General features: G+C 39.9%; 1 protein-coding gene and 1 non-coding gene across 2 annotated transcripts in view; both read left to right on the forward strand.

The window, feature by feature from the left end:
• Positions 1–23,468, forward strand: part of gucy1a2 (guanylate cyclase 1, soluble, alpha 2) — a 44,874-nt gene extending 21,406 nt beyond the window's left edge. Inside the window, exons 5-9 of the mRNA XM_031743322.2 lie at positions 5,642–5,854; positions 6,726–6,998; positions 10,020–10,163; positions 18,137–18,291; positions 18,521–23,468. Of these exons, the coding sequence (XP_031599182.1) occupies positions 5,642–5,854; positions 6,726–6,998; positions 10,020–10,163; positions 18,137–18,291; positions 18,521–18,740 (1,005 nt within the window). The 3' untranslated portion in view covers positions 18,741–23,468. The remainder of the gene's footprint in view (positions 1–5,641; positions 5,855–6,725; positions 6,999–10,019; positions 10,164–18,136; positions 18,292–18,520) is intronic.
• On the forward strand, positions 2,879–2,950 carry trnap-ugg. Its single transcript has one exon. It is a non-coding gene; the product is annotated as a tRNA-Pro (tRNA).
• Positions 23,469–23,722: the final 254 nt, after the last annotated feature.

Raw genomic sequence — 23,722 nt, forward strand, 5'->3', positions numbered from 1 at the left:
TTTAGCCTGTGATTGTTGAGACAAAGAAAACTAAAATAGAAAGAGAAGGATTGATACAGATTTAGCGCTTCAGTGTTTTTGTAACATTTGGCACAGAGATTGACAATTGAGTCCCTGTGTGAAAAGGCCTTAAAATGAATACATCTACATATCCAAGTAATGGAGAGGCGCATTCATCAGATTCTTGGGACAGATCTGTTTTCCACCCTAATACTGTGTCAATCTGTCCTAAATACTATATTTTGGGCCCAGAGATTTGGTAGTAATCATAATGCAAAGCAGAGGTTTTAGAACTGCTTCACTAACCAAATCACCTTACATATAAGTTTAAAAAAAAATATCTTGAAAATAATTGTTTTTTTAAGTTCTTTTTGCCTTTATTAGATAGCGGACAGGGAAGCAGGGGAAGGAGCTACATCTCAGCCTTTTAAGACACCTGTTGAGCTAAACTGGCGCTCCATGTTAGTGTATCACATTTAATACATGAGTTTTGGTGACCTCTGCATCATCAGTGCGAAAAGCCTAAATAAAAATTGCACAAAACATTTTTAAGCAATAAATTGCACAAAAATGATGGATGTAGCGAACATGATACGTATATGTTAATATATACATTTTTTTCTTTAAATATGTCAGAAGGTTCACTAAGCGGTCCAGTTTCAAAAATCTAGAATATCCAGCGGTTATTTTAGGATTTCGTTATCTTCAGTTCGGTTCAGGACTGAAGATAACAGCCATGATGATGTAACTTTCAGGAGAAAGTAACAGAACGTCTCGTAGTTTTCCTGTTGTGGTGAACGAGGTATGCCTCGCTCTCTGAGAAAGATCTCTGATTTGCGGTACTAAACACGGAGTTTTCTCTAGGTGGTTTACAAAAAAAAATCACTGAAGGGCTGTGAAAAGTCACTAAATCTTGTTGGCACCAGTGAGGTGAAGTGTGAAAGTCACTCCTGTAAAAGAGTGGGCTGTCAGTTGCTCAATCTGAGAGCTTAAAAACCAAATAACAGCTCAGCTGGCATCTTAAAGCAAGGATGTCCTGGGTTCACGGTGTGTGCGTACGCGTGTGCGCTTGTCTTACTGTGAGGGTGTGATATAAGAGAACTGTCCAATATAGCCAGATCTTTGTAGCATTTTGTCTGTGTGTGTTTGTGAGTGAAAGAGGGGGTGAGGGAGGCTGACTCATTGACTCTTTGCTGCTCAGTGCCTGTTCATGCAAATGAGAGTCTGTTGACATGCCAGAGTCTGCTCACAAAAGACAATCCATTAACTGTCTGTTCCACCTCCTGCTATCCTTCTTCCACTCTCTCTTCCTCTCTCGTACCTCTCTTCCATTTTTCAAGTCGAGTGCGTCTCATTTTCCCCCATGCCTGTCTCTTTCTCTCTGGTCCCCCCCCCCCTTCACTTTCTGCCTCTGTTTACCTCTCTGTACCTTTCAGCTGTTTTATCCTTTACCCTCTCTCCCTTGCTGCCAATGGCCACAGACACCCAAATCTGTGCATTTCAATAGTCGTAATATGTCAAATATGAATACTACTGTTTGCTGCTGATCTTGTATTGTAAATATTACATATCCGGAAAACAAATATGCACTTATGGCTTTTAGTTGGAGTATGAAGAGGGGAAAGGCAGTTCTTGCTACCTTGTAATAAAGCTGTTAATGATACACAGGTTTGTTTTGCTTTAGTGTAAGTTAATAAGGAAACATCCTTCCGACCTTTTAAGGTTAGAAAAAGCATTGTGATGTCACTCAATAACTAGTAACTACACACGAACTACACACTATAATTAATAGATAAGATATGTGCAGTAGTATGGCAGTAAAGTGTTTTAATCCCTTATGGTGAACACACATTGACCTTGATCCCAGCTACAAACAAGAATCACTACAATATGCTGAAGTAGGGTTACAACACACTGACCTCACCTTACTTTCCGCTTTTATAACAAAATTTTAAAAAGGACATTTCAGTGCCTCCTGTAGCTTCTCCCTCACTAAAATCTGATCAGAGCTTTTTGCTGTTGTTTGTCTTCTTTCTGTCTTTATTCTGTATTTGCTGGTTTCTCAAAACGTTTTCTCCTCACTTGTTCTTTCAGCTATTTCTATAATGCTGCTATTTTTCACCATTCCCTTCCTTCTTTCTCTTCCACCCGTTTCTCCTAACCTTCCCCCTGTATTTCTGTCGCCTTCTTTTCCAGCCACTGTTCCTTTTCCCTAACCTCCGTACAGTTCGCTCACCTCCTCTTTCTCTGTGCTGCGATGACAGGGATGCAGGCAGAAGCAGAAAAGAGTGCTGAGCTAAACAGAGGCGCACAACTAGGGCAGCACAACTGCCTCCAGGGGTGTGTGTGTGTGTGTGTGTGTGAGTTTTCTCGTGGACTAACACAGAAAATGGGAGCGACGGAGCGACAGGGACGGACATTCAGAGCAAGGTGGCGAGGCAGCAGTACAATTATAGCTACTGTACAAAAAAAACCCCTGTTAGGTAAAAAAATTCAACCTTCTTTGTGAAACAGTATCGAAAAAACAGAAAAAAAGGAGACTAACAGTTGTGAATGTTTACAGCAGTCCTTTCAGAAGATTATGTTAGATTTGGAGGATGGTTTGAAATTATTGCTGGATGTTTGCAGGGCTGATATCTCAATGCCGTGACACGGTGCAGACATTACAGTGCACGTTAATCTGTCAGTTACCGGACTTCATGTAGTTAACATGGGGGCTTTTAATGTTGACTTATTATTAGACATTATTCAGGCTTCTGTCATGCTCCTATTAGTTTTTCATGAGAACTTGGAAGTGTACAAGTATACAAAACATGTATTTTTTATATAGATGTACAGTAATGTGCAAAAATCCTGGGCTAGAACCTATGTTTGTGCTGGCTCGTTGGTCTAGGGGTATGATTCTCGCTTTGGGTGCTAAAGGTCCCGGGTTCAAATCCCGGACGAGCCCTGAATGTTTCAAAAAATATTTTGTGTTTCCTATGTTCGCCCCCCCAAAAATATAAAGAAATGAGGTGTAGCTCAAAACTATTGCACGTTAATGTTTATACATATTTTTCCAAGAAAAACAGGACCTATCCATACATTTAGAAACACTAACGTATTTCAAAAAACAGTTGAATATAAACTTGATCTCCTGACTGACATACTGTCACTACATGTCTACAAGTTGTTTTGTATATTTACTCCAAAACGCTGTTTAAAGATCGCTTTCAATCTGTATTGTCATCTTTAAATAAAGTGACAAGTCACACATGGTCCCCTTTGTGTAAGCGTGAGGAGTTCAGCCCCGCCTCCTCTATAGAGAGCACAGGAGATGAGAGAAAAACAAGGAGGTCAAAATCTCCACTCACAGCAGGGTTTCGAGGGATGTCTGTGGTCGGCAGCTGTGCTCCGCGTTATCAGATGTAATTATCGGCCTTTATCGGAACAATAACAGTAATTGAATTTTCAATCTTATCGGCCTGTAATATACTGGGCACCAATATATCATACTTATCTAATTAATAGTACATATCCTGTTACAGTAGTGGTCTGATAAGATGTACACACTAAATGGAAACACTGAGGGACATTGTGATAACTGAGTTGCAATCAGTTTTTTTCTGTGTAACTTTTTTTAATAACAACTAGGAGCCTTCAAAGTGCTTAAAAGAAGGCAAACTTAGGACCCATTTATCATTATTGAAACAATGTTGCTATGCTTCCAATATCAGCAGTTAGCTGAACTAAAATAAGTTATAAGATCAATTTATAATTTGTGTTTTCATGCAAATCAGATTTCAAAGAGAAAAAAATATCAGGGTTACTTTTTGATCATGTGAAAGAGTCAGAAAAAAAGCATTTAAAGGCTGGGTAGAGACCGACAAGACGGAGAGTAGTATATTTGTACTGATTTCACAGTCTCCATGGAGATACTTGTTAGTATGTCAGACATGTAGGCCCTCCCACTTGGCCAGGCTCAACCTCAGGAAACAGCAGCTCACAATGACATTTGTTCAGGTTGGCATATGTTTTTTCTCTGCGTGCATTTGAGCGCGTGCATCGGCGTGTACGAGCGGTTATGCTCACATGACTGTTTCCCAGTGCGATGAACTCTGTCAACCAGTAGTTTTCATCTGAACTGAATCACAACAAGACTCGGATCCTATGGGTTGCAGCCTGCATATGTGCAAATATGTTTGCATGCATTTTTGTATGTATGACTGTCGGCATTTCTGAGAAACAGGCAGTCACGGGCCTCGTGAGTGTGTCCCTCTTGGATGTATGTGTGGGGAAATGCCGTGTTTGTGTGTAGATGTAGACTGTATGTATTATGCAGACCTAGGAGAGCCTTGTGCTATAAATAAAACAGGGCTGCAGTGTGCTCACTGGCGGAATAATCTATCTGACACTATGGAGAAAGAGGGAGAGCGAGAAGGAATGGAGCAGACAGAGACGAGTCCAGAGAGAGAGGAACGAAAGACGAGTGAAGAGAGAATGAAAAAGAGGAACTGAAGAAAAAGGAAGGAGCAGGGTTAAGGACTGAGCAGGAGAGAGAAAATTAAAAGGGGCTAATCCACAGGGCCTCTAGCACTTAGTTAGCACCGTGACACAACTCAGAGTCATGTTCAAAAGGGCGGTAATGCCTTTCTTCACCATCTCCTTGGGTAATCTGCCATCCATGCTCGCCTCAGTCTCTCCCTTCTACAGTATGTCTGCAAAGAGCAAAAGGCGGTTTGTTTTGTTTATGTTCCTCACACCTGTGGTAAGGACATTTAGCAGGTCCTGCACACATTTGTCATTGGGTGTAAGTGCTTGTGAGCAAAATGTCAGAAGCTATTAAAACCTCACTGAAATCTCTCTGATACTGTGCAGATATTGTTGGCAGTAGAGCTGCCGGTTATGGATTGGGTTGCTTTTTGTTTTTGTTACAGTTTATCCAAATTGACCACATCTTTTGACCTTTTTGACATATGCCAGTATTAGCCTTCTTTGGCTGAAGTACTTGTTGTCCTTGGATCTACTAACATTGTAACTGTGTCTAGATTGTCTTGCTAATAAACTTTATCCAGTTCTTCTAGACCCTTTCCCAAGAAGTCTGCGTGCATTTATACATTATAAAACCTTTGATCTTGCCTTTCAAAATCTTATTCAAAACGTTAGCTTAATCATAGTAATCTGCTGTTGCTGTAATTCTAATCTGTGTTGTAGTTACAGCATTGTGTATATGTACATTTGGGTGCAGACCGCAATTTTTTGACTCATTATGTTATTATTTGTATGATTGCATATAATTTTTTTATTGAAAACTAATATCGAGCACATCCAACAAACAGCCACCGAATAAACAGCTGTTGCCGCTCGTTGACCTTGAGCTATATCTAGAGGACTATAATGGGGCTTGATATTGGATAATAGCTCGATATTAAAAACATCAGTAGGTCTTTTATCAGTCATAATCCAAACGCGTCACTTTTGTTTCATTAATACATGTACTGTCATCATTATTTGTCTGCTACTAGTATTCATTGGATATGGTTACGATAACAAGAATCTGTCTTTTTAAATCTACATAGCTGATGTCAAAACCACAGTCTGCCTGCTTTCTCTAAGTAAAGAATGAATAGACTTTTGCCTCTTTAACTCTTCTCCCTGCCAGGTGATGGAGTTGAAGGGTCAGATGATCCATGTGCCCGAGTCGTGCTCCGTGATGTTTCTGGGCTCTCCCCGTGTGGATAAGTTGGAGGAGCTGATGGGCAGAGGTCTCCACCTGTCAGATATCCCCATCCATGATGCCACACGGGATGTTATCCTGGTTGGGGAGCAGGCCAAGGCTCAGGATGGCCTGAAGAAGAGAATGGACAAACTCAAGGTAAATCGGTTGACAGTGTAGGCTCTGGCAAGGTAATTTATCACTAACTAGCAACATATATCAAGTATAAGAAAGTGTATGGTCTTAAGCTATAGTCAATCCACTCATGTGCTGTTTGTTACGTTGCAATCTTTTCTTGTGATGCCAAGTATGAACTCAGTGTTGAGAGTTACGGCTCACTGCTTATCGAAATCTTAACACAGTGAGTATCTACAGCAAGCTACTGTTCTCTCTTTCTCCTCTACTACCTACTGACTGCCTCACTTTATGTGAGGCTCACCTTTTTCTTTGCTGCTGTTCCATTGTCAGAGAACAACGTGTGGTCACGACGCCTAAACTGGTGAAACTACACAAAAATATTCAGTATCTTTAGTATGTTTTTTTGAGCTTTTCCACAATGTGAACAACTGAAGTGAACAAATTAAATCCAGTGCCTCAGCTGTACCGGCTACTTAAAGCTCCATATTGACTGTATTAATGCATACTGCCTGGAAAGAATGTGGCTCCTGGGACTTCCTCTCATAATTTGCTTTCAAAGTACCCTTGAGCAAGTCACTGAGTCTTGACCCAATCCTGTGCGTCTGTTCATTGCATCACTCTCACTGCAACTACACCCCCAGGCTAGTGTTATAAATAGCTATGTCTGAGTCAACTTGCCTGCTTGAACAATGGTATAGCACTAAGAACCTTACCCAGAGACGCAAATAAACATATACAGACACACACAATCCAGAAAAAACAATCACACGAAATACATTCGCATCCACCAGCATTTTTTTTTAATTTGGTGCAGTACTCCCACATCTCAGCAGCTCTGTCATCAGTTCCCTCTTCAAAGCAAAGCGCACAACCTCTCTCTCTTGTCTTCCAGGCCACATTAGAGCGGACTCATCAGGCACTGGAAGAGGAAAAGAGGAGAACCGTGGACCTGCTTTATTCCATATTTCCGGGCGATGTGGCGCAGAAGCTGTGGCAGGGTCAGCCGGTGCCCGCTCGCAAGTTTGATGACGTCACGATGCTCTTCTCAGACATTGTGGGGTTTACTGCCGTGTGCGCTCAGTGTACGCCTATGCAGGTCATCTCCATGCTGAATGAACTTTACACACGCTTCGACTACCAGTGTGGCATTCTGGATGTTTATAAGGTCAGTGGACCGAAAGATATCCGCCTCCTTCATAGGATGTAGTAATAATAAAAGAAAAAATATTATTTAGGGAGGAGCAGTTTGATTTGATTGCAAATGTAATATCTTTACCGGTTAAAGTGTATACTTGTGTAAAATGAGTTCATTAAGATTGTTTTCCCAAATTTAAACCTTCCCAGAAAGTTAGAGCCCTCATTTCTTGGAATCTTTGGAGTGTTACCACACGAGCCAGCCTTTCCAGGGTGTGTCACTGTGTTTGTGCAAGTGCGTGTGCGTGCACAGTGTGTGTACGTGCCCTCATGTGTGGGTGCACTTGTGTTGTGGAAAAAGTAACTGATTAATGGCCAGTCTGTGAGAGCTTAACAAAGATGTGTCAATATTGTCCATCTGACAGTGTGGCTTTATGCCTAGTTACTGTATCACTGTAGTCTGCTGTCTTTTCCTCTTTTTTCATCTTTACTTTCTGTTACCACGTCCTCTTTTTTTCCAATCTTTTTACTTGTTTTCAATCTTTCCACCTTTGCTCCTCTCCATCATCGCCATCGTCAGTCATCTTTCATCTCTACCTCGGTACCTCAGTGAGCGTGACGGCAGCATACAATTTCCCATAAAAATGCACTGTTACTGTTCTCTCTTAGAAGTGTCACACACATATCAGATACACGCAGAAGTGAGATGCAGAGGGTGAAGGCAGGGAAGTTGACTGTATGTAACGAGGTATATGTGTATAGCAGGGGAAGAGTTAGGGTGTCAGCTTGTGTGTGCCAAAGAGAAAGCAGAAACAGGAGGACATGGTGAGGAGACTGAATCACCCATATGTCGCCATTGTCATGGTTACTGTCGAAATGATTTAGCCGGTGGCAGGCCTTAATGAGAGCAGTTTGTTTCCAAGCCTCTCTACTCCCCATCCCCAACCACCACCACCACACACACAAACACACACTTTTATCCTTTTGTGCCATTTTTTAAAAGTCTGTGTCCATGACACCTAGTTTGTGTCGTCATGTGGAGATATGGAAAGACATCCATGAAAGTGACACTTTGTTTGCTTTATTGACACGTGCGTTCTTAAACTGTTTACACTTGCTGCTACTGCAGACTAGGAAATACTTGGCTTTATGGCTTAAATCTTCTTCTGTTTATGCAGCAGTTGTCATAGTTTGGATATTACACAGAATCAGTATACTTGAGAAGAGGTGAAACCTCCATTAAGTGTAAAATCCTCATTAATCAATGGGGATTGGAAAAAGTTAGAATAGGAACTAATAATGAGGACAGAAAATGTGACTTGTTTGGTATTCATACACATCTGCAGATTTGTTAGCTACACCCTAGTGAATCTCCTGTTTCACCACATCCCAGAAACACCCGATTGAGATCTGGTGGAGGCCATTTGAAAACAGTGAATTCACTGTTGTGCTCAAGAAACCAGTTTAAAATGATTTGAGCTTTGTGACATGGCACCAGTATGATAATGTGAAGATGGGGTACACTACGGTCATAAAGGGATAGACATGGTGAGCAAATTACTCTGGTAGGCTGTGTAGGTTGATTGGAGATAAATGATCTGAATTTCAGGAGTGAGACCACACCTCCAAACACGCCCCTTCTGGGTCTTATCTATATATGACCTCCTCAGTTCTACAAGCTGTTCGTTCTCCTTTTTGTGCCCCATCCTCCCTCCCCTTTTTCAACTCTTTCACTTCTTCATTTCTCTTTAGTACATGGGGATCTGCCAGGCCCAGGAGCCGTCGCCAGTCCCCATCTAGGCCTTCCCCAAACCGCAGCTCAATTCTAGATTAAGCCATTCATCTATTAAAAAACTATTGCACCACCACTGGCATCCTGAACTGTTGAGAGAAGGCAGTATGGTTCCATGCTTTCATGATGACCCTGTTATCCAAATGTTGCAGCAGAAATGACCATCAGACCAGGCGACTTTTTCCAATCTTCTACTGTCCAATTTTCAGTGAGTGAGCCCATTTGAACTGTAGCCTTAGTTTCCTGTTCTTAGCTGACAGGAATGCCACCTGGTGTGGTCTTCTGCTGCTGTAGCCCATTAGCTTCAAGGTTTAATGTGCTGTATGTTCACAGATGCTCTTCTGCAGACCTTGGTTGTAACAAGTGGTCATTTGAGTTACTGTTGCCCTCCTATCAGCTTGAAGCAGTCTGAACATTCTTCTCTGACCTCTGACATCAACAAGACTTTTTCACCCAGAAAAATGCTGCTAACTGTGTTTTCTCTTTTTCAAACCATTCTCTGTAAATCTGAGAGATGGAGATGGTTGTGTACGAGGCTATCAGCAGTCTTTGAAAGACTTAACGCTTTCTTTCATCATCATCTTTCCTCCTCATTCTGATGCTCAGTTTTAACTTCAGCAGGATGTTTTAATCGTGTCTACATGTCTAAATGCACTGATTTGCTGATGATTTGAACTGGTGTACATAACAAAGTAGCCAGTGAGTGGATTTAGGTTGATCCAAGCATCTCTGCCTCCAAACCCATTAACAGGGAAGCATAACAATGGTTAATATATAGGACAATCATGATGTTCACTTACCAGCAATTCACCATAGTAGAAACAATTATTTTTTTCCACTTGAATGTAAGCTTTAGGTTGATCCTGGTTAAGTACAATATGTCAAACATCTATGTTTTAAAATGTTCATGGTTTCCAGGAAAACATAAAAATAAACCCACAATTGATTGGTTTTACACAATACTCATAATTTGATCATGATTAAAAACATTTTAACTTTTTTTTGGCTAAGACAAGAGAGAGATGCTTTAGTTTATATATTTTATCAGGAATGAAAGCAAGGAGAGGTCTCTGCAGAGAAGTAGTGAGCATTCCTCAAATGTTTGGGGTAGAGATGGGCCAGCACAAGTCACTTCAGCCAACCATGTCTAACAGCTGAGGAACACCCACTCGGGTTCTGCAAAGGCTCCTTACTCATTGAAGTCCTTCAGCTTTAGCTTAACATAGTTACATACACTCACAGTCACTCTTCCTTTTGCAGATTGAGACAATAGGTGATGCCTACTGTGTGGCAGGAGGGCTTCACAAGAAGGTTGATAGTCATGCAAAGCCGATTGCACACATGGCTCTGAAGATGATGGAGCTTTCTGAGGAAGTGTTGACGCCTGACGGTAAACCTATCAAGGTGAGTTTTCATTCATTTTCCATCTTGCGTCCCTTATAATAATTTCAACTTGCTAACAGTGCTGAAAGTGTCTGTTTATTCTCTCCTATTCTGCACGCCTAACCTTTTTTTCTGCTATTTATCTATTTTTTGTATATAAAGCTGTCTCCTGAATAAGTTATATACAGTTTGTTCTTGTGCTACTGTTGATCCTGTACCTAGGTTTATGTGTCAAACTTCATGTGGGTGTGTGCAATTGTAAAGCAAATCATACTAAAAGGCAAATTCTGCTGAATTGGTTGTTATCAAAATAACTTAAGATGATCCGAAATCCTGTAAGGTTGTGGTTACAATTCGGTGCCGAATTATGCTGTTTATCTCTTCATTTCCCAGATATTGACATTCCTGACATTGTGGACTGAGCAAACCAAGTGTGATCAGTCAGTTACTTGCTGATCAGAATCCTAAATATCTCACCGTATCCTCTCCGGTTATCAGTCGTTATTCCATGGCAGTTTTAACAATGCATTCAGTCATTACAGTAGCTACATGACTGCATGCAACAAAGTGCAAGCGTTTGTTTTCACATAAGCTTCATTAGTCTAATATTTTCCTTTTAACAGTTTTCTCTGATTCATCCACTTCCAACGAGATGAAACCTTAGTTTAAGTGCACCATTCACTGAGCTGCCTCTGCACTACGATAATGCTTTCTTAACAAGTTTACTTTGCAGTCATTTCTCCTTTATGTGTCCTGTGGTTATAATTATAAATAAGACTTTGTGAGACTTTCTCACAGTGCCAGAAACAGAAAGAAAAAATCTGAAAAGATGAATACGGTTTTTGAAGACGTTAGTGACATTTATTAATTGCCAAGAGATTTTCTTGGCATATTACCACCCTTAAGCCAAGCACCGAAGACTTTATTTAGAAGTGCTGTGAATTAGCCAGCTATTGTGAAGCTTTGGACTGCATGCTTAATTTGAAAATTTCATCAGCCAGTTAGCGTTATTAACACACTGGTTAAAGATGCTTTAAAGATCCTTTCTTGAACAAGAAGCATATTTATATGCAGTGTGCATTTAAGTGAAGAAAAAAACACTCTTAATCCTGCATTAATTCTAGTTTAGAAGCTGTTATCCCAGGATATCAACATGTGTGACAAAACATACTGTAGCGTGCTATATTCAGTCGTTTATTTTTAGTACTAAAAAGAGTTCCAGCTTTAGTAGTGGGCTACTAGTGGGCTAGGTCAGGAAGAGAAGAACACAGGTAAAGATAGGAAGGCTCCCCTCTTTCCTTTTTCTTGATTCCTCCCTTGTTACTTTTTCTATCTCTCAATTTTTCCATGTTTTCTAATCAATAAATAATATATGTTAAGATGGTTTACCCAAGCCAACAACATTTTTAAGACACAGCCTAAGTGTTGCTTAGCTGACATTGGTATTATTAATTAATTAATACTCTTTTTTTTTAATCTTTGTTTTTACACCAGGTCCGACACATAAGTTTGTTGTATTTTATGGACATTTTTATGTCCTATTGTTGTTCTATTGTTGTGTGAAAGGAAAACTTAATACAGTTATATTGCTAGAAAAGTATACTACAGGATATGGGCAAAATTTTTTAATCTCTTAATCTTGGAATTCAGATGTTTACAGTCAATTCAATTCAAATTATTTTATATAGCACTAAATTACAACAACAGTTGCCTCAGGGCGGGTTTACAATGTAGGTAACAACCCTACAATAATAAAGAGAAAACAGAGAAAACCCCAACAATCATATGACCCCCCTATCAGCAAGAGCTTTGGCGACAGCAGGAAGGAAAAACTCCCTTTTAACGGGAAGTAACCTCCGGCAGAACCAGGCTCATTTGCCAAGATCAGACAAGGACATGCGGTGGATTAGAGATTAATAGACAGAGATTAATAATAATGAATGATTAAATGCAGAGAGATGTACAAACAGAAAAAGGTGAGTGAAAAAAGTTAAGTGAAGAAGAAAATGGCATCATGGGAAGCCCCCAGCAGCCTGGACCTATTGCAACATAACTAAGGGAGGGAGGATTGCCCTAAATATAAAGTTTGTCTTTTTGGCAGTGCCATTTATACAGGTGTATAAAATCCAGCGTGTAGCCATGTAGTCCGCCTTTACAAACATTTGTGAAATTATGGGTTGTTCTAAAGAGCTCACTAAATTTGAGCGTAGTACTGTAACAGGATGCCACCACTGCAACAAGTCAATTCGTGGAATTTCCCCTCTCTTAGATATTTCACGATCATGTGTAAGTGGTATTATTGCAAAGTGGAAGTGTTCAAGAACCACGGTAATAGTACATAAGTTAGAGAGTAGAATCGACAAGTGCTGAGGCGCAGAGTGCGGAAAAGTTGGCAACACTCTGCTGACTCAGTAGCTGTGGAGATCCAAACCTCCTCGGGCATTAACATCAGCGGTAAAAACTGTGCGCCTGGTGCTTCATAGCCTGGATTTCTATGGCTGAGAAGCTCCTGTAGGTGTAATGTGTCCATATAGTGTCACATTTAACAGCTGCACTTGAAATAGTAACAGTGGTACTGTCCACATCATGCTGGTGTTGTGAGTTTTGACACATCATCGCAAAGTTATCAGTTATCAGCTCATTTTCATAGGTACAAAAATGAAAGCTAGTTTGTGGAACTGCGTTTAACAGTGGTCTAACTGTACTTTTAAAAATGCTTTAAATGGCGTGTGGCTTCAAAGAGAGAGGAGAAGGAAAGCTGTGGGAAAAATGATGAGTACAGTATTTTAAGTAGGAAGGGAAGCAAAGAGTCACGAAGGAGCGAACCGAGTTTCAACCTCTCATGTTAATGTAGACGAATAAAAAGGAAAGGGGAATGATTTATTTATGACTATCCTTAGTCCAGTCACTGTGAAGGTCACCCAGCGCACTTACGATGCCAAAGTAGCTTTGCAGGCTTTGCTGTATTAAATCGTATTACAGGCTGAGGCTTTGATATTCAGTGTTTTTCTTATTGTGAATAACCAAAACATTTAGAAAGTCCTAAATAACAGATACTGGGTAGTGGGTACTTCTGGTTTAGTACAATTTTGCAAAATATGAGATTAATTAGCTCTCCTTTTAAAGAAAAACATGGATATTCGTGACAATAAACATCGAAACCCACAAACCAGGGGGGTTAGGCACAAGTGTAAGAGAGACTAAGATGGACAAATGTTAAATAACAGAGAGAATGCTGCTCTGTGTACTGCATGCTCCTAACATTGTCCATCCATCTTAAAATAGAAAGGCCTTGCCAAGCATTTTTGGCCTGCTCTCTTGCTCTCCCACTTTGTCTCTCCATTTTCCCCTTCCCTTCTTTATCTTTCACCTCCTCCTCCTCATCTCCCCGCCGACTCCTCCGCAGCCTGGCTCAAACTCCTTTCTTTAATTTCACCTCTTTCTTTTTTTCCCTTCATCCCGAAATGCAGTCTTGTTCTGCTTTCCCTGTTTTGCACGCTTTGTAATGCCCTCCTCCTTATCTCTCATCACTTTATGTTGGCATAAAGATATTCAACACTTCAGCATGACAAATGGTGTTCAGCGAGTGCACTCAGCTCCAGCCAATGCTGCACTGTTATGCAAACTAACACGAGAGCTGTGAGAGAGGAGTGAGAGAAAATGTTTAGCCACGGAGAGAAGACTGAGCAAGTGATCGAGTGACACAGAGACATATACGGAGGAGATGTCAAGAGAGATGCACATATAGAAACCAAACATTGTGCCATACGTTGTTTTTATCTACATTATTGCCTCAATTACAGGTCTATGCCACGATCTGTATGTATGCGTGTGCTTGTGTGTATGAGTGGGTGTATGAGTAGGTGAGCAGGTGTGGATGGGAGTGATGTAGTGCTTGCTGCGGCTAATAGGAACTGTGCCCAAACCTCAATGGTTTTCTCACCAAATATACTTCACAAAACACGCTGTGTTGACACACTCTGTATGCAGGTTTATATTCAAACTAAACAGTTGTTATTCTTTTTATGAGGGCCTATGCCCAGCAAACAGAGACTGCATCTGCAGAACTGAGAAATGGACATGGACGTCCATGCAACCTGTATAGGACATTTCCATGCAACAGCCCTGCAGGTTGTTGCATGTAAACGATGCTCAGTTGGTACTATTCCTTAGCCCCTCATCTGTTATTCTCACAAGGTTTGGGGAAAACAAAAATATATATTTTATTTATTTATTTATTTTTTCCCCTGTTATTTGGTAGGAAGGGATAAAATGGCTCTTTTGATGTTGAAGGTCGTTGAACTTGTACCATTAGACAACTACTGGCAGCATAACCCATTAATACAAGGCGCGATGGGATACTTTAAATTTTGTTTATGGCAAATTCTGACTCTACCCTCTGAATGTCGCAGCAGAAGTGGAGCTTCATCAGACTAGGCATGGTTTTCCGATTTTCTATTCACCAAATTTAGTGAACACATTCAAATTGTAGCTTCAGTTTCTTCTTCTTAGTGGACAGGGGTGGCACCTGGCGTGGTCTTCTGCTGCTGTAGTCCAACACCTTCTAGGTTCAGAGATGGTCTTCTGCATATATTGGTTGGAACGAATGGTTATTTGAGTTACTCTTGCCTTCTTCAGCTTCACATCAACAAGGCATTTGCACCCAGAGAACTGCTCTCTGCAACATCCTAGGGATGGTTTTTATGGGGACATCTCATTAGACCAGCAGTTTTTCAAATACTCCAACACCTGCAGTCAAGCCACATTTATTTAAATCACCTTTCTTCCGCATCCTGATGCTCATTTTGAACTTATCTTCACAATGTCTGCATGCCTAAATGCATTGAGTTGCTGCCAAACAACTTCTCTCTGAATTATATTTTTCAATCTCTAATATATTGATATGATGATAAGAGAAAATAACAATGCACAGTTTTGTGATTTATACCAACCCCCTCCTCCCTGTATGCCTACTCGTCCATTCTATAAAATTTGTCAATGACCACTGAATTGGTACAAATTATTAGGCACTTAACATTAAGTGTTACCTATTAGGGAATAATCTCTAACAGGCATTTTTTCCAGTTTCAAAGTCTAAAAAAAGGCTTCTGTCTTTTTTTTCTTTCTTTCTCAGAGCACATGGCAACATCATTCAGATGGCTTCTTTTCAGCTAACTGACTGTTTCAGAATTACAAATCTGACTTAACTTTGCTTAAGTATTGCTGCACTTTTGCTTACACCGGCTAACCCTAGCTCCCAGTTTTTTCGGTACATCTAGCCAAAGCTAATGCAGTCTAAGACAGCGGTCCTGCAACATGAAGGCAACACTTGTTTTTTGTTGAAACTGTCTGCATGACTAGGTATTTTTTCAGATAATGCTATCGGGTCTATACCTTACAATACAAAGAATGACTGATGTTATGTTAAAATGAAACTGAACTGAGCCTTAAAGCAGTTTCCTTAAATTTGTTTTACCTTAGTAAAACTTACAAACTGCTGAATGACTGTATGAGAAATATTCACTCTTTAACAACAACTCCTTCCTCTCTGTGTCTCAGTCTGTCTCCATCTTTGTGTTTCTGTCAGCTTGGCCAGAGGCTAGAACGCGATTGGTCGTCTGCGCTGCTGCGCCATTTGCTCTTTGGCTCACTGAAGGCCATGTGCTATGGATGCTGACTCACAGCGAAAAGGGAGGGGAAGGGTGTATGAGTTTTACAGTGTCTGTGTTTTGAGACTGAGAAAGAAAGAGAAGTGTGGGCGCTGGATGTAGATTTGTTTGTGTGAGTGTCTGTTGTAGAGACAGACAAGTACATGGCCATCTGTAAGCGGTTTAGCTACAAAAATAGGTCACACTAGTGCACCTAGCAGCACCTTTCTCCTGTGCATTCTGGCTCTCTCATTTCCTTTGTCTCTCCTCCTCTGCTGTCAAGGTTTTGCCATCTAATTATAGGGTTATTTTGTCTCCCTCTCCATTGTCTTTCAATCTGTCTTGCTCCTTCTCTCTCACTACCCCACTCGGCTGTTGTTGCTATGACTACCATGCACTGTGCTGGAATGCACAGTGTGGCATTGATTACAAAGGTGAAGAGACGCTCAAACAGATCATTAGAAATCTACTGGGTTCCACCAGAGACATTATGAAGAATCTTGAATAGAAATCTATGAAAGCATCCAACAACACCATAGACCGCGGTTGTCCCGCTCCCAGCCTTCAAAGAGCCAATCAGCAGCAGAACCAGAAAACATATCAGCCAATCACGCTGTTGCAATGACACAACATTCAAGGTTCACAACAGCGTATTGGTAAACAAATCTACTTGTTGTAGTAAAGATGTAGGTATGTCTATCTCGCACGTTTCCTGTCTAACTGTAGCAATAATGTGAATCAGCATGACAGCAAGAGCTCCAATGGGATAAGCCAGGGATATTACAGGATTTAAAGCAACATACAAGATGAAAACCAAGCAAGCAAAAAAGATGTGACCAAAGAATGAACTTCAGTTACAACCAGCACGACAGACAGGAGTTAGTAAGACCTCCATCATACAGCCCTAGAGTTCAGCTGGCAACCACGTGGTAACCTCTGGTCTCTAGGGAAAAATGTGTATTCCCTGACCAGCTGACAAGAGTGCTGGAGATTGCTGGTGAAATTGTTGTAAAGAGGGTGACGTCCTTGTCATTGCTTTGGTAGTTTGCACAGAAGATGCAGATTTGTCTACAGACAGTCACTGAGAGGTTTTGAAACCAGAAACAGGAAAAAAGTTCTCCCTTACTGCTGCAACCAACACGTTTCAAAAGGCACACTTGTACTTTGAAGTGGAGACAAATAATCTCCATTTCTTCAATGCAAACTATGGGGGACTGTGGACAAATACTTGTGACAAAAGGAATTGCAAGGAAGTTTTGGTGCAGCACTGTATCCGGACCAATTTCACTACGCTGTTGATCGTCTGAGTTGTTTTTAAAAATAGTTCCCAAGGTCTTGCCAAAATGTGCTCCAGTGTGTGTAAAGAAAGACCAAACAAGTCTGACTTTCCTGTAAAAGTTAGGAAAAGTTGTAAAAGCTGTTGGATATATTTTATTCTGTATTTTCATATCTGATTCTCTAATTTGGTTTGCGATACTGAATGGAAAAGTAACAAGCCCGATCTTGCACCAGGTAAAAAGAATACTTACCTGGTGTGTCGAATAAGCCAAAATGTGGTTTTAAAATCCTTATTTTAAAAAGAGTCGTCAAATACTTCTGGACTTGGTTGCACTGGCTTATTTGGGAGGGGTGTGTTCGCACAGCCAGACATGTACACGCCCACAATGACTTGTCCCTGAGTGGTAGAAATAAATGCTTGGTTGAATGACCATGAAATGCAGCGATAGCCAGATAGCTTTCACTCCAGCCTCCAGCCATTTATAGATTCATGCTTCAGCCAGATTATAATACGAACACCGCGTTGCTGCCATGCATCTGTTACCAAGTGGAGATGGAATCAATTATTTATTTGATTAATTTCCCTCTCATGCTCATGCTATTTTAAGATTTTCATCTCTCAAAAAATCTGCTTCTCCAGGATATCAGATTAGGTAATAACATCCACACTAATATGGAACCATGATTACGACGCTACAGTTTCCATTTATCGGATCAATGCACACAAGATAGCCTTTGTACTGCAGGATAGACAGAAAACGAATTAATGGCATCAGCCTGGTTCAGCAGGGAAATCAAATTTATGAACATCTGCAACAGCGGCAGGTTTGTTTACTCATTTCAGAGGCCAGGACGAGTTCAGTTTGGGCACTTTGCTCTGAACTTTGATGCGGACAGTAATATTCTTTGGACTGTAAACAGACTCAGGTAAAGCAGCTGTATAGAGTCTGTTTTAATGCCAAGTGCATGCGTGCTTCCAAGATATGCACATGAAATCCTTTCATTGCTTTAACATACCTTCCACTTCTTTTTTTTCTCTCCCACCACCTTCTTTCCTTTCTGTCTCAGCTGAGGATAGGTATTCACACAGGTTCGGTGCTGGCAGGTGTGGTCGGGGTTAAGATGCCACGCTATTGCTTGTTTGGAAACAATGTGACGCTGGCCAGCAAGTTTGAATCAGGAAGCCATCCCAGGTGTATCAATGTTAGTCCCACAACGTATCAGTAAGTACCTGTGCTGTATGTTGCATAAAAATGTGTTGCATATATACTGTATACAGTACCTTAAGTTATGGAAGTATACGCCCTCACAGGCTTTTTATTTGGCATTATTGTTTTAGTGTGACTCATTATTCGATCATAACTTGATTTTATTTTTAAATATTTACGTTATTTTACTTGACCTCTGTTTTACTTTTTTTAATCTTCTCTTATTCTCATCTCTTTTCAACAGACTGTTGAAAGACGACCGCTCTTTTTCATTTGTCCCTCGTTCAAGGCTGGACCTCCCAGAGAATTTTCCCAAAGAGATCCCAGGGACATGTTACTTTCTGGAGGCGGGCACATCCCACAGTCACGCCTCACTGACCAGCTCTCGCTCCGCTCCTCCGGCCTCTATGAGGAAAGTCTCCTACAGTATTGGGACCATGTTTCTAAGAGAAACAAGTTTGTAGAGCCCATACACAGACCAGGTTACACAGTTAATTATTATGTTAGTGACTGGATTTTGAACTTGTGCAGGAAACCAATTACACAGATCTTTGGATATGCAAATGCATTATTTAAGAAAAACTTTGATTCAGACCTGTGGGATGGCCTGTATGAATGGAACTTTGAAAAGGCTTTCATCATAAGTGACGAAGAACAACATGCCCTCGTCTCTCCTGAGCAAAGGAGATACGGTTCAAAAGACTTAAGGAACAGCTACTGCGCTAGTCTCACAAGGACCCTCCCCCAGGGAAGTGTACTGATGGAATCAATTAGAAGAGAAACCTTAATATAAACCTTCATGATCTAGCTGGATTCCTCAGCTCCAGACCTGGAATCTGGTTCTCTCTGACCTGCGTCTAAACACAGGAATGCTTGGAGAAAGCCTGGAGATAGACCAAACATATGACCGGAATTGCACTCAATAGAAATGGAACTGCGCAAATTGAACAAATCCACTTCCCATTAACAAACTGGGTGCTGAGTATGAAGTCGGGTGAATTTTTGAAAGATGGCAACATTGCCATAAACGTTTGCTGTGCATCATGGCCACTTTTACAAGGATGATAACAACACAGCAACCCCTCCCTCCCCTTGCAGCTGTCTCTATGTAATGTCATGCTTTACCAAACATACGTCTAACAACTGCTACTTGTTATATTAGAAAGCATCAACCTAGGAGCAGTTGCTTGTGGTGGCGGGTGATTAATGAGAGGCACAAAGGAGACAATTTAGCAGTCATCTAAGGACAAATGCCAAAACCACGAGTATTAGGCTGACTTTATAGGTCTGTCTGCTTCTAACCTACTGAAAACTATAACCAACCCAAGTCCAGCCATTTCATTGCATATTATATGTGTAGGTCTGAAAATTATTCCCAGCTCAGTGCCTTTTTATTGCTCAAATTTGGACAGATATAAGATGAATTGAACTGAAATATTTGAATAGAAAATATAAGGATCGCTCAATTTATCTCATGTTTTAAGTTGTTTAATGACTTTTTAAAAAATGGTTAATGACATGAAAGGAAGAATGACATGTGCCAATGGTTTTAAGCCACTTTTGTATTTGTTGTACATTTCACTCTTGGATGGTAATGATTGGTTGGCAAGATAAATCAAGCCTTCCTCAATGAATTCAGATATTTTAATTTGCATTCACCCGACTGTGTCCAGATCCAATACTACACACTAAATAGTACTTATAATATAGTACTGTGCCAAATTATACACTTAGTCGTAGTATGCGTATCTTACACAGTTCACACTTACACACATAACCTGTTTTAACGGCTTTAAATTTTTAATATACAGTATGCAGTTCTCTACTAGCCCTATCAGGTGCAACCACCAGGTGTCAGATTACGTAGTAGTCTGAGTATAATTTGCTCAAGCAAATCAAGCGATGTCAAGCGAATTCATCTGAGACAGTCGTCATAAGCTATCATCATGCAGTGGGAGCTGAAGGTTTGAAGTTGAATAGTCTTTGTATATTTGATAGCCTCGGCAGATTTGGGTATTATTTTATACTTAAACAGTTGAGTAAAAAAATGTTTATATCAGTTTAAATGGTTGATTAAGGGAAAACAAATATATGGGGTTATAGTTTCCATTATATTGATATATATTTGATGTTAAATGAAATGTTTTTATTATGATATGAAGGGAACAGAGATAACAGCCTAAATGAAATTATTACTAATGGATGGCCCCCAACAAGCAAAAAACATGCATAAGATCTTTGTTATTTAAATTCGAATGAGCGGCACTCATTGTTTCCTCTCCATGCTTGACAACATCACATTATTGCTCATGTTGCTTTAAATCTAACTTACTTAATAAACTGATAATAACATCTGTTCCGAGAGAAAAGAATGGTTTCGTCACTGGTTTACTCCAGCACAGATTATAGTTCGTAATTTTAATAGGAATAAGATGTCGCAAATTCACTACATCTTGCCAAATTCTTGTTGCTTGAACCCAACAAGATCAAATAAAAAAGTGCCAAATGTGCATTTAGACACACCAGAACACCAGGTTTTATTCCTGCTTTCCACATCTTGATGGCTTGCGGTAGTAGCAGGGAGGAAAAACAATGGTTACACATTGAAACTCATTAATATAAAAAATTCAATAACAAATACCTTTTCTGCCCTCTAACTTAGACATTCACCAGCACAACTGTGTGTTGTTCCAAACTGATGGAAATGGTGTTAAAAGGGCAAACAGCACAGATTTCCTTTTAAACTGCCAGTGTTCATTGTTGCCATAAAATTCTGTCAGCAGAGTCTCAGATGGGAGGAAGCATTAGAAAGCAATGAAGGCTTGCACATTTTTATTTAATTTTTATTTTTTTTACGTGTCACCATCTTACCCACATTTCCTATTAACAAACAGTTGGCTAGACAATAAACACATCAGTCAAAAACATGGCAGCATAGCTTTTTGCCTAAAAAATATTACGAGTTGCAACACAGCGAAAAAGTTTTTTATTAACATGAAACTAGGTGCCGTTGTTTAGTGGGACAGCTTTGCCATCTTAAGCTTAGAGAGTTTATCTTCACTTAGAGTCATCAGTCAACTTTAAGCTTAAATCAGTGGATTAGTTTGCGTAGGGGGTTGCTAAACATTTTATTACACTTTGCGGCAGCAGAGCAAAAAAAAAAAAATCTGTCCCAGACCGTCCATTCATTTTGTGTGATGTATAGAGAACCAGAATCTGCAGTAACCATCTGAGACATCAGCAAAACATGCATCTTATGTAAGTATTTATCAGTGGCTCAGAAGATTAGCATTTCTCTTTACATAAACTGTGTCAAGCCTATCAGTGAAAAGTAACGTGTACGTCAGACATAATGGTGTTCATCAGGTCTTCCAGAGTTAAGGGAAGTCGGTCTTTCAAGCCAGGGAAAGTAAAAAGGTGGTTATTGTTTTTTAATTGACCATAAAGTTAGATTTCACAGCTTTTCTGTGAGGTACCAGAAGGGTGATTTTATATAAAACCGCAATTTTCAAAGTGTCTTTAAATTCTACCTAAAATTTTGTGTTACTGCTGCAAATAATCGACAATATTTGCATTAATTTCTTTTTTGGAAGGACTCAACTACTGCATTGTACCCACCAGTAAGATAACCCCTCCCAGAAACCTTGTTAAGTGTATTTGACAGCTGTGTTACTGAGCCTGGGGGGAGGTTTTTACAGGGCAGGCTTTCGCATACAAATGTACAAGTACTTCCCAGCTGTCATCCTGGCGATAATGCATAGACAAATTAATGTATACTTGATAAATCTACTGTAGCATAAATGTAGTGCAGTGCCTAAATTTTTGCTGGTAGGCTAAAAATAGGACGTTACACCAGCATTACACCCACACAACTTGTGTCCAGTCCTTACATCTCCAAGTCTGTAGATTCTTGGCATAATAATAAATGTTTGGCCTGATCTAACAAGTCTATTTAGATGCACAGGTGTTGCAGGTATTGATTCTCTACAGTGTTACACCACTGCACTCGAGTGCAAGTCGGTGACTTACTCACACACAGGCGTACTTTAAGGTAACAATGGCAATACAACTGAGCTATAGTGTATAAATTGTCTCAAATAATGAACATGAACAAATATTGTTAAGTAAGTGTGTGAGGGTCCAGCGTCCAGTGAGACAAAGCCAAATACATCCACGACTTCTCCAGCTGTTGTCTGCGTGCCTGATTGTGTGACTTTGTGTGTGTGTGGGTCAAACAATAGGAGATAATACAAACACCAGTTATTAGCAAAATCTGTACAATTTCAACTATTTAATGTATTCCACATGGGAAAAAACAAACAAACCTGAAATTGTATTACGATTACTTTGCAGGTTCCTTTTGGTATAATTCCAAAGTGAATTGTGAGTTGTAGCAAAACAAAAATCTCTGCTTTGTTGTCCTTATTTCTTTATTTCAGCTTTATACTTTCTGTCAGTATGTTTCATCCATCTAAAGGCAGGCTGGTTTTCTTGACACACCACTGTCCCACAAAACCTTCACGCGCTCGGTAATGTCTTCTTTTTTTTTCAAGAACTTAAAAAAATATATAGACACTTTTGTTACTTTTTCATTCTGTGTTTTACTTTATTAAATGATTTTGTTTGATGATGCATTCATGAAGCATTTTCTTTAACTGAAATAGCATGAAAATATCATTTTTACTGAAGAATAAAGTTGCTATGTTTTTTGCAGGACATTGTTATAAATTGTTTTGTTGCCAAGTTCAGCTTCACCCCCACTGACATACAGTACAAAGGGTCAAAGATGATGGGAAACTGGACTTTATTTGTTTTAACAGTCTAGTTTTAACAGCAGAAACAAATGAGGGTTGATGCCTGGGTCCGCCAAAAGATGTGTATTTCTATGTTCAGCTCCAACCTTTGAGAAATAGTAGCTTCCATAGGTTAATTTAGCACTAATTAATCATTTCATTTGAGACCCAGTGATTTATAATCACATTCAAAAGTCTGCAGAGGCTCTTGTACTTTGGTGTTTGATGTTGTAAACATAACAAAACTGACCCCGGAAATGAACCCCGTTTGACCCTGCTGTTGGAATTAGATGTACTGTATATGGAAGGGGCATGATGACAACTGTTGGTTTCTGACTGACATTAAGGGCACATCTTCTGTCTTATATGATGTAAATAAAAAACACCAAGTATCTTTAATAAGGAACAAAGCCTGTGCCTGTTACTGTGAATGCGTGCGATGGCATGCCAATGAGTGTGTGAGACGGTGTCTGTGTGTGACTTTGTTGAAAATTAAAAACTAAAATCATATTAGCATAAATAATAATCGTAACAAAGTAGACTTTATCGTTATTTTTATTATTATATCGAATGATGAGAAGCAGTAGCCAGCCATGGGAACAGTCAGTTTATAGGCTGTTAAGAGTAATCACTTTCAATCATTGTTATGTTGT

Source organism: Oreochromis aureus, linkage group 14 (genome assembly GCF_013358895.1).
Source record: "Oreochromis aureus strain Israel breed Guangdong linkage group 14, ZZ_aureus, whole genome shotgun sequence".
Taxonomy (NCBI): domain Eukaryota; kingdom Metazoa; phylum Chordata; class Actinopteri; order Cichliformes; family Cichlidae; genus Oreochromis; species Oreochromis aureus.